Consider the following 15124-nt stretch of genomic DNA (forward strand, 5'->3'; position numbering starts at 1 on the left):
ACTGCTTGCTTATCCCGGAAGCCAGCAGCACTAATGTGTCGGCGGAAACACCGCCCAGCTGGCAACCCGGAGTCAGCATGCAACCGGCCCGCCATAAGGAGTTGCTAGAGCGCGATGGGACAAGGTCATCCCGGCTGGCCAAACCCTCCTCTAACCCGGACAATTGGGTGCCGCCTCATGGGTCTCCCGGTCACGGCCGGCTGTGACACAGCCTGAGATTGAACCTGGGTCTGTAGTGATGCCTCATGCACTGCAATGCAGTACCTTAGACTGCTGTACCACTCAGGAGGCTAAACAGGCGGATTTTATGGGGATTTTTTAATTATGTTAATTCGATTTCTGCGGGTGTGCAGAAATTGTAGGCTAAGGGTTTAACCATTCAGAGTCAAACTCAGGAGACAGAAGAGATACCTCCATCCACATAGACGGGACCGCAGTGGAGAAGGTGTAAAGCTTCAAGTTCCTCGTCGTCCACATCACTGACAATCTGAAATGGTCCATCCATGCAGACAGTGTGGTGAAGAAGGTGCAACAGCGTCTCTTCAATCTCAGGAGGCTGAAGAAATTCGCCTTGGCCCCTAAGACCCTCACAAACATTTACAGATGTTCCATTGAGAGCATCCTGTTGGGCTGTATCACCGCCTGGTACGGCAACTGCACTGACCGCAACCGCAGGGCTCTCCAGAGGGTGGTGCTGTCTGCCCAACACATCACCGGGGGCACACTGTCTGCCATCCAGGACACCTACAGCACGCAATGTCACAGGAAGGCCAAAAAGATCATCAAGGACGAGCCACGGCCTGTTTATCCCGCTATCATCCAGAAAGCGAGGTAAGTACAGGTGCATCAAAGCTGGGACCGAGAGAGAAACAGCTTCTATCTCAAGGCCATCAGACTGTTAAATAGCCATCACGAGCCAGCCTCCACCCAGTACCCTGCCCTGTACTTAGCCACTGCCACTAGCCATCTACCACCCAGGTACTCAACTCTGCACCTTAGAGGCTGCTGCCCCATGTACTGTACATAGACATGGAATCACTGGTCACTTTACAAGACAACTGGGACATTTCCTCCTGACCTGGAGGTCAGCAGAGGTCAAAGCCATATCTCTCTGAAGCGCACTTTATCACTAGCCCTCCTATCTCTCCTTCAGCCCTGTTATATACCTAGCCCCCCTCCCAGTGGTGCTATACCCCTAGCCCCCTATCAATTCAAGGGGCTTTATTGGCATGGGAAACATGATAGCCCCCCTATCTCCCACCAGCCCTGTTATGGCCCCAGTGTGTGAGGCTATGGCCGATGCTAGAGCACTCACAGGTCCTCTCACAGCCTGGCGGCTCTGAGTAGGATACTCAATATGAAATTCTGTCCTTACTTAAGACTGCTATGTACCAAAACACTTTTCATTCTAAATCTGAAAAAAAGTCTGTCAATGACAATCACTAACAGTAAAATGGAAGGTGTTGAGGGAAGTAAAACTTCACACACAGATGTTAACATAGGCTGGATGTGTCTGTGTGGCCTGCCTAATGTAAGTCCAGTGATTATATTGAGTTTAACAGGATTCTCTACCTTTATTAGCCTCCTCACAGAGATATTTATATGGACTGAGGCTCATAATGTTTACAGAGTTCCATGAAAGCCATTACCCTCCCAATTCCTAGAATGCTCTCTCCACATAGCAGTACCTGGATAGATGTTGTGTAACTAACTTGACTGGAGCATTTTCTCAATTACTGTTGGCTGACAGCTGAATCAATGCATGGTGTTATAACAGTGTTATCATCATCACTCATCTTTGTCTAGCTGTTAAACAGCAGGGAATGGGATGCAGTGTGAAAGTCCCTCCAGTCAGTCATTCCTGGTATGTGTAAGTGACCAGACTGGTGTGTCTGATGGCTGGTTCTTCATCAGGAAGGAGAGGCATGATTTCTCATGCCTCAGCCTTCAGAAGCAGACATCATCAATAACATGTTTACCGGTACCTCTCCAAACATACACGTGGGTGGACGGGAGACAGAAGTATTTCCACTGAATCAGGAAATGAGGAACGCCGTTGTGTTTAAAGGATGTGTGTTTAAAGGAGAGGTAGAGGAATGAGAGCGATACCACCCGTCTTCATGGGTTCTCTTCATCGTTAGGCCACCGGGGGTGCAGAGAGAGTTTGATGTGGTGTAGAGGTGAGTCTGTCCTAGCCTCCTGAATACTTCCCCTCTTTCTGGGGTTGGCTTCCTAACATACCAGACCTCACCCTGCCTGCTGCTAATTTACACATGACTCTTACAATGGCGCTTTCTCAAATTACACCCATTCCCTACTTATGTCCAGAGCCCTTTGAGTAAAATAGTTTTAATTGACAGCTTCAAAAATATTGTGATGAATAAAAGCTTTGGTTTAACCCAACATTGTCTCATAAACCTCATGTTTTAGTAAAAGGGACTCCTGAATGAAGCAGGTCCAGACTGTTGGAGAATCACTTCAACATGAGGCAATATTAGGACTGAAATGGGGAAAAACAGTTGAGATCATCCACATTCCTACTAAATCCTGGCCTCTGGGTTTTCCTCCCTCCCTGGATGCAAAGTGTATGTGAGCAGTGTTGTTTCTGCCTGAGAAAGAGGATGAAGTCCACAACCAACCTGGTCTCAAGAGCATTTCGTATTATTCGGTACATAAAACCAATCCACTCCTCATGCACAGTATGATATGTTACGTTTCGCATGTTATGTATTGTATGTTATGTATTAATTTGTGGATGACCAAGATTTACAATTCATATGACATGTTACGAATTGCAATTCGTACAATATGTTATAAATTTGCGAAACGTATGTGTTATGTTACCTTTTCCAATTTGTTGTCGCTAACGTTAGCTAGTTGGCTAATTTTAACTGGACTAGGGGTTAGCTAACATGCTAATTAGATAAAATTGTCCATGATAAGGGTCGAACACGCAACCTTTGGGTTGCCCGGCATTCACGTGAAACAACCAACCATCCTCCTTTCATATTTGCCTTAAGTAACCATACCAAATGTAACAAATACTAATTTGAGTGTCCCGGATTTACATTCACTGTTATTTAACCAGGCAAGTCGGTTAAGAACAAATTGTTATTTACAACGGCCTACCGGAGAAAAGTGGATTAATTGCCTTGTTCAGGGGCAGAATGACAGATTTTTACCTTGTCAGCTCGGGGATTTGATCTTGATCTTTTCGGTTACAGGCCCAACGCTCTAACCACTAGGCTACCTGCCGCTATGAGATAAGGCTGCCTCAACAGTCCACATTGATCTTAGGTAAATCAAAGACACTGGTAACTATCCTAAGATATCTCATTGGTGTTCTTTCCAATGGTAGCAAATGAAGCATAGTGGGCAGAACAAGCAAGGAGGGCAGAGACGAGCACAAGCTAGTGAGATACTATTAGCATGTATTTGCATATTTCCGTTAGGGAACGCCTTCTCGGTGAAGTGCGCACATGCAATACAAATTTCCCTTGGACTCCTAAACAATTTTTGGAGGGAAACCTTGGCAAAGGGTAACGTCTACAAAACTTTGTGCAGTGTTCTAAACAAACTCTAGTTTTGGGAACCATCGATGAGAAAATGTGTTGAATGTCGTTTTATCAAGCTCCGTTCTTCTCCCACTTCCCGCCACTGGACTTCCCCTCCTCACTATATTTTGTGGTGAGTGGAAGTTCTAAACAGATGCGTCAGATTTATACATCCTGAGAAACATCTGGCTCCCTTCTGTGGGTAAATGTTGCGTTTTCCCTTCTACGGTATTAATCTTGATATTCACATCTTGATACTGACATCTAGTGGTGCCATCTGCAACCACACGTTGGTTCTTTGGACTGAATTAGGAGTTAAGACCGAAGAATAAACTACCAGTCACAGGTTCACTTTTAACAGCATATTATTTTATTAGTTTCTTTAACCAAACCAAGAATGTAAATAAGACCGTACATATTTTAATACAGCGATGTACCCCCTGTACAAGTAAAACTAAACTAATTATCATCATGATCACACCCTCCACCACTCCCTCCTACACAATTCTCATTCCATGTTCTGGTTAGAGTGGGGTGGGGCAACTGGCTCCATAGCCCCCTACCCACTAGGGGAGCATACTACTGTACATTTCTGAAGGACCCTTCTCACCATGGTAAACCCGAGATGAGTGAGCGGTGTAGGCTTGAGTGAGACTGAGTGAGTTGGAGAGACAGGAGAAGACAGGGGCGAACTCTCCTCTCAACATGAACACCTGTCCTTCTGCCCGGAACACAGCAGAACCATAGACTACAGTTCAACTCTGGAGGCTGTTTTCTCATGCTGTTCTCTTCCTCCCCCTCTCGGTCAGTCTTGTTTCCTCTTGGTGAGGGTTACACTGAATGATTTTCTGTTTCTACAGTTTTTAAAATTAAACCCCCACTCTCTAGCCCTCTCCTGCTGTGTGTCCTGGCTAAAGGGACCAGTACTCACTCTCTCTTTCTGTCAGTAGCAGCAGGGTAGGGTGCCCGACAGTAAAGTGTGTGTATGAGAGACACTGAGGATGGGTGTGTGAACGGTGGTAGAGGAGTGTATTATAGGTGTATTCTACTCTCCTTACACTTGAGGGAGGCAGGGAGGGAAATGGAAGAGGGGAGTGTGTGAGACTTATCCCTAGACTGGATTCAGGGTTTACCGACAACCCATAATAACTCACTCTGCTGCCATAGCAACGGGAATTTCCGAAGGCTCTGTGACATCTTTGCGCTGCTCAACCTTTGGCTAAAGATACAGAGAACCGGGCAATAGCCTGCCCATGTGTGCAACACGCAAAACACAAAAACACACACCCATACACCACCATGTCAGGCAAAGAAATGAGAGCAGAAAGCAGGAGGGAAGGCAGACTTATCAATAACTCAATCGATCAAGCAATCAACTGCTGCATCTTACATTTCCTCTCTCGGAAAAAAAAACTGAATTACTTCATAGTTTCTCTTGAAGTAATATTGGTGAAACCTTTGAGCACTAAGGGGAAGGTGTGTGGTGATCATGCAGAGATTGTACACACTCACATAGCTCTGTGTTAGTAATGATGGGAGGAGGACAGAAAGGGGAATAGAACGTGTCTGTGCTTCACTAAAAGACATCGCTTTAAACAAGATTGTTCAACTACAAAAACAAAAGATTGATACATTCTTTTGTTAACAAAAAGGAGAGCCCTGTCTTCATGTGATTCAACTGAGAAAAGGAAAGGAACCGAAATCATAGAGCTAGAAAAATGGCAAAATCAGCAGCGAATCTCATATCTTTTCTTTTTTCGCTCCCTCTTTTTCTACCATCGCGGTAGACATTTTAAGTACAGCTTACGGCGCTGTCTTCCGACGAAAACACACAGACCCCCAATAGTGGAGGACAGGAGAGAAGGAGAGGGGGAGAGAGAGGTGGGAGGTTGGAGCACACACAGTAGCCCTCTCATTCAGACTTATACACCCCACCTCTCCTCCCTTTCTCTCCCTCCTCCTCTCCAACAACAGCACGGGTGATGTGTGAGAGCGAGTGATTGTGTGAATGAGTGGAGCAGCTGGATTATTTCTCCACCTCTCCTTCTGTGGAGAATGTTGAGGCTCTACTTCCCCTCCTCTGGTTTGATGGCCTGGGGCTTGATAGGGCCGGTCCGGATGGGCTTGCCCACCGACAGAGAGGATTTGTCGGGCTCAGGGCGCTCCACGACTCCTACGGTCTGGTGGTTGGGGGGCAGGATGTCGAGGGGGGGTTTGCATCCCCCCTGGTCGAGACGAGAGGGTTTGGAGACTGACGGAGCCTTGAGCTGCTGCTCTGAGAAGAACTTATGAGTCGACTGGAGCACCTCGGCTCGCTGCTTCGCCTGAGGAACCGACAGGAGATCAACCAGTTAATACAGCTATCAAATCAATTACGTCGTACTGCTGGATTCATTTAGGATACATCAGGATTTCACCACCAGGCACATTCAGGTTCAACCAGTCAACTAATAAGCAAGCAGGACGAGCAAAAATGTGTCACATTGGGGTTACTCAAGGGCCGAAGAAACACGCTTGTACAGAGATCACCACACATGTAGAGCTCAAAGACATCTGCACTACAGTACCCATAACCCTTCAGTACTATACCTTGAGGTCCTGCTCTGCCTGGTTGCCTCTGGGACCTGGTGGGCCTCGAGGTGCGAGGGGGGGAGGAGGCCCTCTGGGGGGGTGGGAGAGGTGCTGCTGGGGGAACTGCTGCTGCTGCGGCAGCGGCCGGGGGTGAGGCATCAGCCCTCCTCCCAGAGAGGGAGACATGGGTGGTGGGCCCATTGGCGAACGCTGCATCCCTCCACCAAATGAGTTAGCATGTTGGGGGTGGGGGGAGGGCGCACCAGAGGAGAGACCATGTTGGGCTGAGACAGAATCTGAAAGGAGGGAGAGAAGGAGAAAGTGTTAATGTCAAGCACTTTTTCTTTGGATTTCTTTCTAATAAAATGGGTCAGTGTTAGGCTCTGGTCCATCCCTCTCCAGTGTGTGTGTGTATGTCTAATACCTGTGGGTTGAACTGTCCAGGGAAGTGCTGTGTGACCCTCATGGCAGCAGAGCTGGGCTGGAACTGTTTCTGGTACAGCATGCTGTTCATCTTACTGGACTGGCTGCTGGGAGATGTAGAGCTGGCCCTGACCAGACACAACAAAACATCAGCTCTTGGCACACTCATAAACAGGTAGAAGGTGTGCGTGTTACCTGTAAGGACTAGATGTACGAGTAGTGTGTGTGTTACCTGTAAGGACTAGATGTAGGAGTAGTGCTCCTAGCGCTGTGAGGAGGAGTTCCAGGCTTCATGTCCATCCCACTGCCAAACAGCTTCAGGTCCATCTCACACATCTGGATAGAAACACACAGAGCAGACACATTACGTCATGTACTGCTAGCATCTCATCAACACAATGCTCACACACAGAACACAGGCAGCTACAATATAATAAAGCTTGAAGACATACAATCAAGCATCTCTCGCTCTCTCACATACACAGAGCTTTTGATTGGTTCCCTGGTGTACCTTGCTGGAAGGAGGCTGCATCATGCTGTGTGTGGGTCCGGGCCCGAATGGACCCCTGTAGGGCTGGGAGATGGGGGGCTGGCGGCTGAGGCTGGGGGGCTGAGCCTGGGGAGGGGTGGGGGGCAGCGCCAGGAGGGGTTGGCCACCCCCAGAACCATAGTTAGGAAGACCTAGCTGGGAGCCCGGCAGAGAGACTTGCACCTAGAGAGGAGAGAGAGGTGAGTTAGTCCCAATGTCATGATTGTCTGTTTTGACAATCATCTGTTTGAAAGTGTGTAAATAAATGTGTATACCTGCTGCATGGCAGAACTAGGAGACTGTGTGTTACTATAGTAACTGCTTTGTCCGTGTTGCTGCACCTGCCCCGAGTACAAGTTAGAATGCTGACTCATCCCCTGACGCTGGAGAGGGAACGGGGGGGGTTGTTAAGACAATATTCCTTACAAAGCTCTTGTATAGTAACATAGAACTCGACCATTTACCAGGATAACATGAGTTCTCCCACTCAACAGTTATAAGAACGTTGCTGCTACGTTGTGTGTACCTTTTCCCATACCTGCAGTAGGTGTGTGTCTATCAGCTGGGATCCTCCCATGCCAGAGGGCTGGTTGAGCTGTGGTTCAAACATGATCGGGATGTGTGTGTTGGAGGGCTGCTGGTAGGCCAGGCTGGACTGAGGCTTGCCCAGGTCAGGGCCCCCAACCCCGGGGTAGCTGTGGAGAGACGGCCCTGATAACATCATGGGGCTGGGCTGGGACAGGCTGCTCTGCATAAAGGCCTGCTGAGACCTACAGGACAGAGGAGTGAGTTGAAATAGTGTGTGATCAAACACACACACACACCTCTTACCGGTCAGAGTGACTACACATCCCCCAAACAGCATTGTTGGATAAATACGCAAACATCCACATATCGTGCTGAGTGTGTGTTACCTGTAAGGCTGCAGTGAGGAGCTGAAGAGGTCCTGTGGCTGGGAGACGGGAGGTCCGGTGCTGAGGCCTAGCTGGGCCTGGTGAGAGTGTGTGTGTTGGTGTGTGTGTTGGTGCTGGCCCTGCAGGGGAGCATAGATGGGGATTGGAATCTGCTGCACCGCTGCCTGCTGGAAGGGAGAAAATAAGGCCTTATAAGGCTTCACAAGGGAAGAATAAGGTTTTATAAGGGGAGAGTAAGGCTACATAAGGGCAGTTTAAACTTTAAGGCAAATTAAAGATATCCTTCTAGTGTTTACCTGTGAGAGTCTAGGCTGGTAGCCCTGCTGCTGTGCCAGAGAGGGAGGTGCCAGGCGGGGGTTGCTGAACAGGTGACTGGTGTCCATGTAGAACGCTGGAATCTGGGCTGCAAAACCCACAGAGACAGAACGAGAGAGAGACAGAACGAGAGAGACAGAACGAGAGAGAGAGACAGAACGAGAACGAAAGAGAGAACCAGAGAGACAGAATGAGAGAGCGACAGAACGAGAAAGAGAGAGCGTGAATGAGAGAGCGAGAGAGAATGAGAATGAGAGAGAACGAGAGAGAGAATAGAATCCGGGAGAAAGAGAAAAGGGATCAAAACTCCTAAATTCACAAACTCACCAGAGAACATTTGAATCACTAGCATTACCTTCAGTAATAGCAGAGCTGTCTCCATCTCAGATCACATAAGGATTGTGAATGCAGTGACCTTTCTCTGTTCCTGTGTGCTCAGCTCTCTCTCTGATAGACGCTAATAGCTGACCTCCCTATGGGGCCTACTGTACTGCACTGTAGTCTGTTCTATAGCTAGCATACCAACGGGAGGGTCACTCAGCAGTCACTGATACGACAAGAGAGGAGCACAACACTCAATGGCTGTCTCTTCATAAAAAGCTAATAAGCCTCCATACCCACTCAACAGAACTGTTTTCATTCAGGTTTCGTAGTATCTGCTACACTAACTAACTAGGTACACACTTTTTCCTGGTGAGGTCACCTAGTTAGGTAAAAACCTCGGCCCTAGTCATTACCTCGAAGTGCATAAAAGCTTCAGATGTGTTGGAGGTCTCACCTGCTGCAGACTGAGAGACGTAGACCTGTGGAGTCTGTTGCTGCTGGGGCAGCAAGGGGGCCACACAGCCCAGCTGAGAGAAGCTGGTCCCGCTCATGGATCCAGTCTGCAGCTGCTGGGGTTTCACCTTGCAGATGTTGGGGGGGTCAGAGGCCGTGGTGGTCTTAGTGCTCAGAGAGGACGTGGTGTAGGTACCAGCACCTGGGCGGGGGGGAGATGTCACTACACCCGGTTGCTGTTGCAGTTTATGCGGGTGATGTTGCCCACCAATCCATTTATTAGACAAAAACTATTTTTGTTTAAAAAAGTATTAATATAACAAATACTTGTGTAAAAGCATTGTATAAAAAGCATTAAATCAGACAGAAAAATGAACACAGTACCTGTCAGAGAGGTGCTTGGCGTAACGGAGGCCACTGGTATCTGAGGCATGGAGGCAGAGGAGAAGGAGGAGTAGGAGGAGGAGGTGCAGGAGGTGATGGGAGAAGAGGAGGTGACAGGAGAGCTCTTCTCTACCAGGCTGGGGGAGTTCTCCCACGCTTTACGAGCTGACTCCATCTAAACAGAGAGAAGGTCAAATTAATTCATTAGAAGACCTTCTGTCTGAGGTATGGTTCAATGTTTCCTCTGTTTTCCATGACTGAAACGTAAGTCGATCTCAGATCAACGGGGAAACTTTTTGGCTCGAGCGCCACACATTTCTTTATGACCGATTTGTCAAAAACTATTTGCGGTCATGAAAAAGGGCAGTTATTTAGAAATATATAGGCCCATTATATAATTTCGACACACTTTCTATCTAGTTTAGACTTTCATAGTGTGGAGTGTTTTTTTAACCAATTTACTCAAACCTCACGTTATCCATATGAGGGAAATCCGTTGCAGTGACAGAACTTTAACCTCTGACATCTGAATGTGCACCACAGCACCGTAGGGAGATGATGGGGAGAAAGTGGAAGCCGTGTGCTCGTGGCTATCATTTGCGCGTCACTGCTCGCTCTGTTTGATACTAACACACGTGGTAAGTCAGAGATTCCCAAACCTTTTTGGCTCGTGACACCATTTCGATAAAAAAATTAAAATAATCACGACCCCACTGTGTAATCAAAAGTGATGTCAATGAACAGCCAATGTTATTTTTCTTATTTGCAGCAAGGACAGTCTTCTACAAATCAGTCTGACAGTACTTCAATCTGAAGCGAGTATGGTTTGAAGTGAGTGAAACTACAACAGAACAAAATTGGGAAGTTCAGAAAACCAGGCAATAATTGTGTATGATGTTTTTTTCCGCCCAGTCTGATTTGGTGATGGGTCCTGTCCACTCTGTTCTAATGAGTCCTGCACAGCTAGTGAGCACAGCTTGTCACAACCACATTTCTGTCCACTCTGTTCTAATGAGTCCTGCACAGCTAGTGAGCACAGCTTGTCACAACCACATTTCTGTCCACTCTGTTCTAATGAGTCCTGCACATCTAGTGAGCACAGCTTGTCACAACCACATTTCTGTTCACTCTGTTCTAATGAGTCCCGCACAGCTAGTGAGCACAGCTTGTCACAACCACATTTCTGTCCACTCTGTTCTAATGAGTCCTGCACAGCTAGTGAGCACAGCTTGTCACAACCACATTTCTGTCCACTCTGTTCTAATGAGTCCTGCACAGTTAATGAGCACAGCTTGTCACAACCACATTTCTGTTCACTCTGTTCTAATGAGTCCCGCACAGCTAGTGAGCACAGCTTGTCACAACCACATTTCTGTTCACTCTGTTCTAATGAGTCCTGCACAGCTAGTGAGCACAGCTTGTCACAACCACATTTATGAGACCAAGCATATACACCCCCACTGGTCCTGATACGAGACCAAGCATTTAAACCCCCACTGGTCCCGATATGAGACCAAGCATATAAACCCCCACCGGTCCCTATACGAGACCAAGCATTTAAACCCCCATCAGTCCTGATACGGGACCAAGCATATAAACCCCCACCAGTCCCGATACGAGACCAAGCATATAAACCCCCACCAGTCCTGATACGAGACCAAGCATATAAACCCCCACCAGTCCCAATACGAGACCATGCATATAAACCCCCACCAGTCCCGATATGAGACCAAGCATATAAACCCCCACCAGTCCCGATATGAGACCAAGCATATAAACCCCCACCAGTCCCGATATGAGACCAAGCATATGAACCCCCACCAGTCCTGATACGAGACCAAGCATATAAACCCCCACTAGTCCCGATATGAGACCAAGCATTTAAACCCCACTCGTCCCGATAAGAGACCAAGCATATAAACCCCCACTAGTCCCGATATGAGATCAAGCATTTAAACCCCCACTAGTCCTGATATGAGACCAAGCATATAAACCCCACTAGTCCCGATATGAGACCAAGCATATAAACCCCCACTAGTCCCGATATGAGACCAAGCATATAAACCCCCACTAGTCCCGATATGAGACCAAGCATTTAAACCCCACTCGTCCCGATATGAGACCAAGCATATAAACCCCCACTAGTCCCGATATGAGATCAAGCATTTAAACCCCCACTAGTCCTGATATGAGACCAAGCATATAAACCCCACTAGTCCCGATATGAGACCAAGCATATAAACCCCACTAGTCCCGATATGAGACCAAGCATATAAACCCCCACTAGTCCCGATATGAGACCAAGCATTTAAACCCCACTAGTCCTGATATGAGACCAAGCATATAAACCCCACTCGTCCCGATATGAGACCAAGCATATAAACCCCCACCAGTCCCGATACGAGACCATGCATATAAACCCCCACCAGTCCCGATATGAGACCAAGCATATAAACCCCCACCAGTCCCGATATGAGATCAAGCATTTAAACCCCCACTAGTCCTGATATGAGACCAAGCATATAAACCCCACTAGTCCCGATATGAGACCAAGCATATAAACCCCACTAGATCGTGTAGAAGATATGGGAGGTTACAATTTTGATTATTTACAGATGGTTGGACGTCTATGAACACGCTGTCATACATCACCGCAACGAGCCATCACATTGATGGGAAATGGGATATGAAGCCCCATGTACTGACAACTGAGAACATGGAGAAACACAAAGACCCTAAAACAACATTAATAACATTGTTGCTGAGTTGGTGGGGGACAGCAGTAAGGTGCGTGCAGTCTGGTAGGTTGCCAGGACTGCAGCAGACTGAACTGCATTGCCCCATAGTAATCACACACATGAGCATGTCTGAATTATATCATCTTATGATATCCTTTAAACAATACATTTTTGGGGTGGTTTAAAAGTTAACATTTTAACATTTGTCACATCCCTAGTAACTAAGCCTTGGACCCCTAGTGAGCGCAACATTATCCGTAGGCTAGTTATGGGTTTCGTAACATTACCTTCAGTGTGAGGTCAACGCTAGCAGGAGAGACAGTACTGAGGCTGGAGCTCTGCTGTAGCGCCTCTCTACGAGGGAGAGGCAGAGAGTGGGGCAGGGGCACGTTGGCTACCAGGCTCTCCTCCATCTTACTCCCTCCAGTAGGAACGCTGTCAGCCAGAGAAGACGAAGGGGTGGTGTAATCAGTCACTGACTCCTGACGTGGGGTGAGAAACAACATTTCGTCAATATAAATCGCAATGAATGGAACACAGGTAACTGCCAAAATAATGGAAACACTTGATTATTTGAGGGATACACAGTATATTGAAAGCAGGTGCTTCCACACTGGTTAAGCAATCATCATCCCATCATGTATACAATGGGCAGGCCGTTATTATAGGCTACTGTAATTATGCCCCCATAGGATGACAAAACCCCCATCCACAGGGCACGAGTGGCCACTGAATGGATTGATAAACATGAAAACGAAGGAAACCATATGCCTCGGTCACCAGATCTCACAACCCAATTGAACACTTATGGGAGATTCTGCAGCGGTGCCTGAGACAGCATTTTCCACCCTATCAAAAACACCAAATTATGGACATTCTCGAGGAAGAATGGTGTCACATCCCTCCTATAGAGTTCCAGACTCTTGTAGAATCTATGCCAAGGAACATTGAAGCTGTTCTGGCTCATGGCGGCCCAACACCCTATTAAGACACTTTATGTTGGTGTTTCCTTTATTTTGGCAGTTACCTGTACATTCCTATTTAAAGCAGAGTTCTGAGGTGGATAGACTGGTTGCCATATCGGTTATACCATTTCAACCAACCAACCCCATTCCCTCTCACCTTGGAACTGCTGCCATACTCCGGAGAAGCTATGGTGATCATCACCTCGATATCACCCCCCAGCTCAGGAACAGAGGTGTCGGTGTTGGTGGGGCTGGAGTCCACCGCTCTGCTGGCCCCTCCTCCTGGTACTATCCCCCCATCCAGACCCTCTCCCTCCCCCCCGTGGATGTCCTTAGCCTTGCGGTTACGGAGGGAGCGTTCTTTACCGATAGGGCCAGGCTTGTACTCCTTAGGCTCCATGTCAGGGAGCTGGGGAGGGAGAGTGGAGAGATACAGTTAGAGTTTATAAAAAACTATGAAGAACCATAACGTATCAATCTATTGATTTTCTGAGGATTTCAGTCAGTGTGCACACACACATGTAGTACCCTACCTTCTGTGTTTTGATAGGTCCAGCACGGGGCTGTTTCTGTCTTTGTTCTTTAGGAGCAGGTAGTTTGTTGTCAGGTCCAGTCTCTAGCATGGCTGGTACACCATCGCTGTCTGTACTGCCAGCTGAGGACGGGGCTCCAAACTGGATCCTGTCCATCCCCAGATCCACACTGCCTTCTGAGCCAGGTTTGACTCCCTACAACACACAATACTTTCTTTAGATCCACAATGAATCAGAACAGACCCAGAGCTGGTCAGTCTGTTGTACAAAAGGTTGTGAAACACTGTGCAAGATGGCTACCAGGCAAAGAAAGAGGGAGGTTTGTACCTCAGGAGTGACAGCCCCAGTGAAAGTGGTGAGAGGTTTGTTCCAGGCACTGACTGAAGGAGGCTGAGGAGGGCTGATAGGTCCAACTGAAACACACACAACATATAACACCAAGCCTATATATGAAACACGAGCCTACCTAGTTGGAACGTTTTCACTAATAAAATGCAATCTCTGGTGAAATATGACTGTGTCTTGAGGTTGTTTGACTCACGTTTCTTGACGTCGGGCAGGACGGTGGATCCGGCCACCTTGTTTTCCCAGAGTTCCGTACCCAGAGTGCTGTGGGGCTGCGTGGCCAGGGCGACAGGTGGCAGGGAGGTCTTAGAGCTGAAGTCCACGATGGTAGGGGTCAGGGCGGAGGGTAGGGGGGTTAAAGAGCTCTCCAGAGTCTGAGGAGAGGCAGCAGGCTGGGAAGGGGGAGGGAACTGGGTGGCAGAGAGATGGGGCTTGTTTTTTTTGGGGGGGGGTGGAGGCTGTGGTTGTGAGGCTTGCTGTTGTAGCGATGCTTGTTGCTGCTGCTGCTGCTTTTTGGCAAATCTGGGAGGCAGCTTGCCTCCTCCTCCTCTCCCCTTCTCCCCTGATCCTTTCTTCCCATAGTGCTGTAAACAGACACACAATGCAACATACAGGTTAAGGATGTCAGATGTTATGGTCCTCAGTTTGAATAGGAGTCTTGTGTCAATGTGTCCCTACTCAATAAAGGAGCAACTGCCTCCCAGTGGTGAAGTGCACACTCCCTCTCTCCCTCCTCCTTCTCACCTGTGTAGTCTGTTCTTCTTTCTTCCTCCTCTCCTCGTCCTGTAGTCGTTTCTGTTGTTTACGTGAGACCACCTCAGTGAAGCCGTCGTCTGCAGTGTTAGACTGGGTGTCCTCTAAGGTAGTCACCTCTGGATGGTCATCTATGATCACCACACCTACAGGACAGCACACAGGAAGTGACATCACATCAGTTCCACGGACATGGTACAAGTTCTAGAACAATAGAATCGGAAGATTTCTGTATTGGGCCAATATGATATTACAGTACTCGTGGCATATTGGGAAAAAAAACATTTCAAAATGGACACTAGATAGCCTCAATGGGTATGAGC

The 15124-nt window shown here is 47.8% G+C and overlaps 1 protein-coding gene across 1 annotated transcript in view; it reads right to left on the reverse strand.

The window, feature by feature from the left end:
* Positions 1-3901: 3901 nt before the first annotated feature.
* Positions 3902-15124, reverse strand: part of LOC135556357 (protein PRRC2C-like) — a 44478-nt gene continuing 33255 nt past the window's right edge. The window contains 18 exon segments of the mRNA XM_064989499.1: positions 3902-5878; positions 6144-6365; positions 6368-6421; positions 6550-6676; positions 6781-6884; positions 7060-7260; positions 7353-7460; positions 7616-7847; positions 7992-8158; positions 8288-8394; positions 9085-9285; positions 9468-9642; positions 12493-12687; positions 13328-13579; positions 13704-13898; positions 14031-14116; positions 14245-14632; positions 14793-14947. Of these exon segments, the coding sequence (XP_064845571.1) occupies positions 5621-5878; positions 6144-6365; positions 6368-6421; positions 6550-6676; positions 6781-6884; positions 7060-7260; positions 7353-7460; positions 7616-7847; positions 7992-8158; positions 8288-8394; positions 9085-9285; positions 9468-9642; positions 12493-12687; positions 13328-13579; positions 13704-13898; positions 14031-14116; positions 14245-14632; positions 14793-14947 (3227 nt within the window). The 3' untranslated portion in view covers positions 3902-5620.

Source organism: Oncorhynchus masou, chromosome 15 (genome assembly GCF_036934945.1).
Source record: "Oncorhynchus masou masou isolate Uvic2021 chromosome 15, UVic_Omas_1.1, whole genome shotgun sequence".
Lineage (NCBI taxonomy): Eukaryota > Metazoa > Chordata > Actinopteri > Salmoniformes > Salmonidae > Oncorhynchus > Oncorhynchus masou.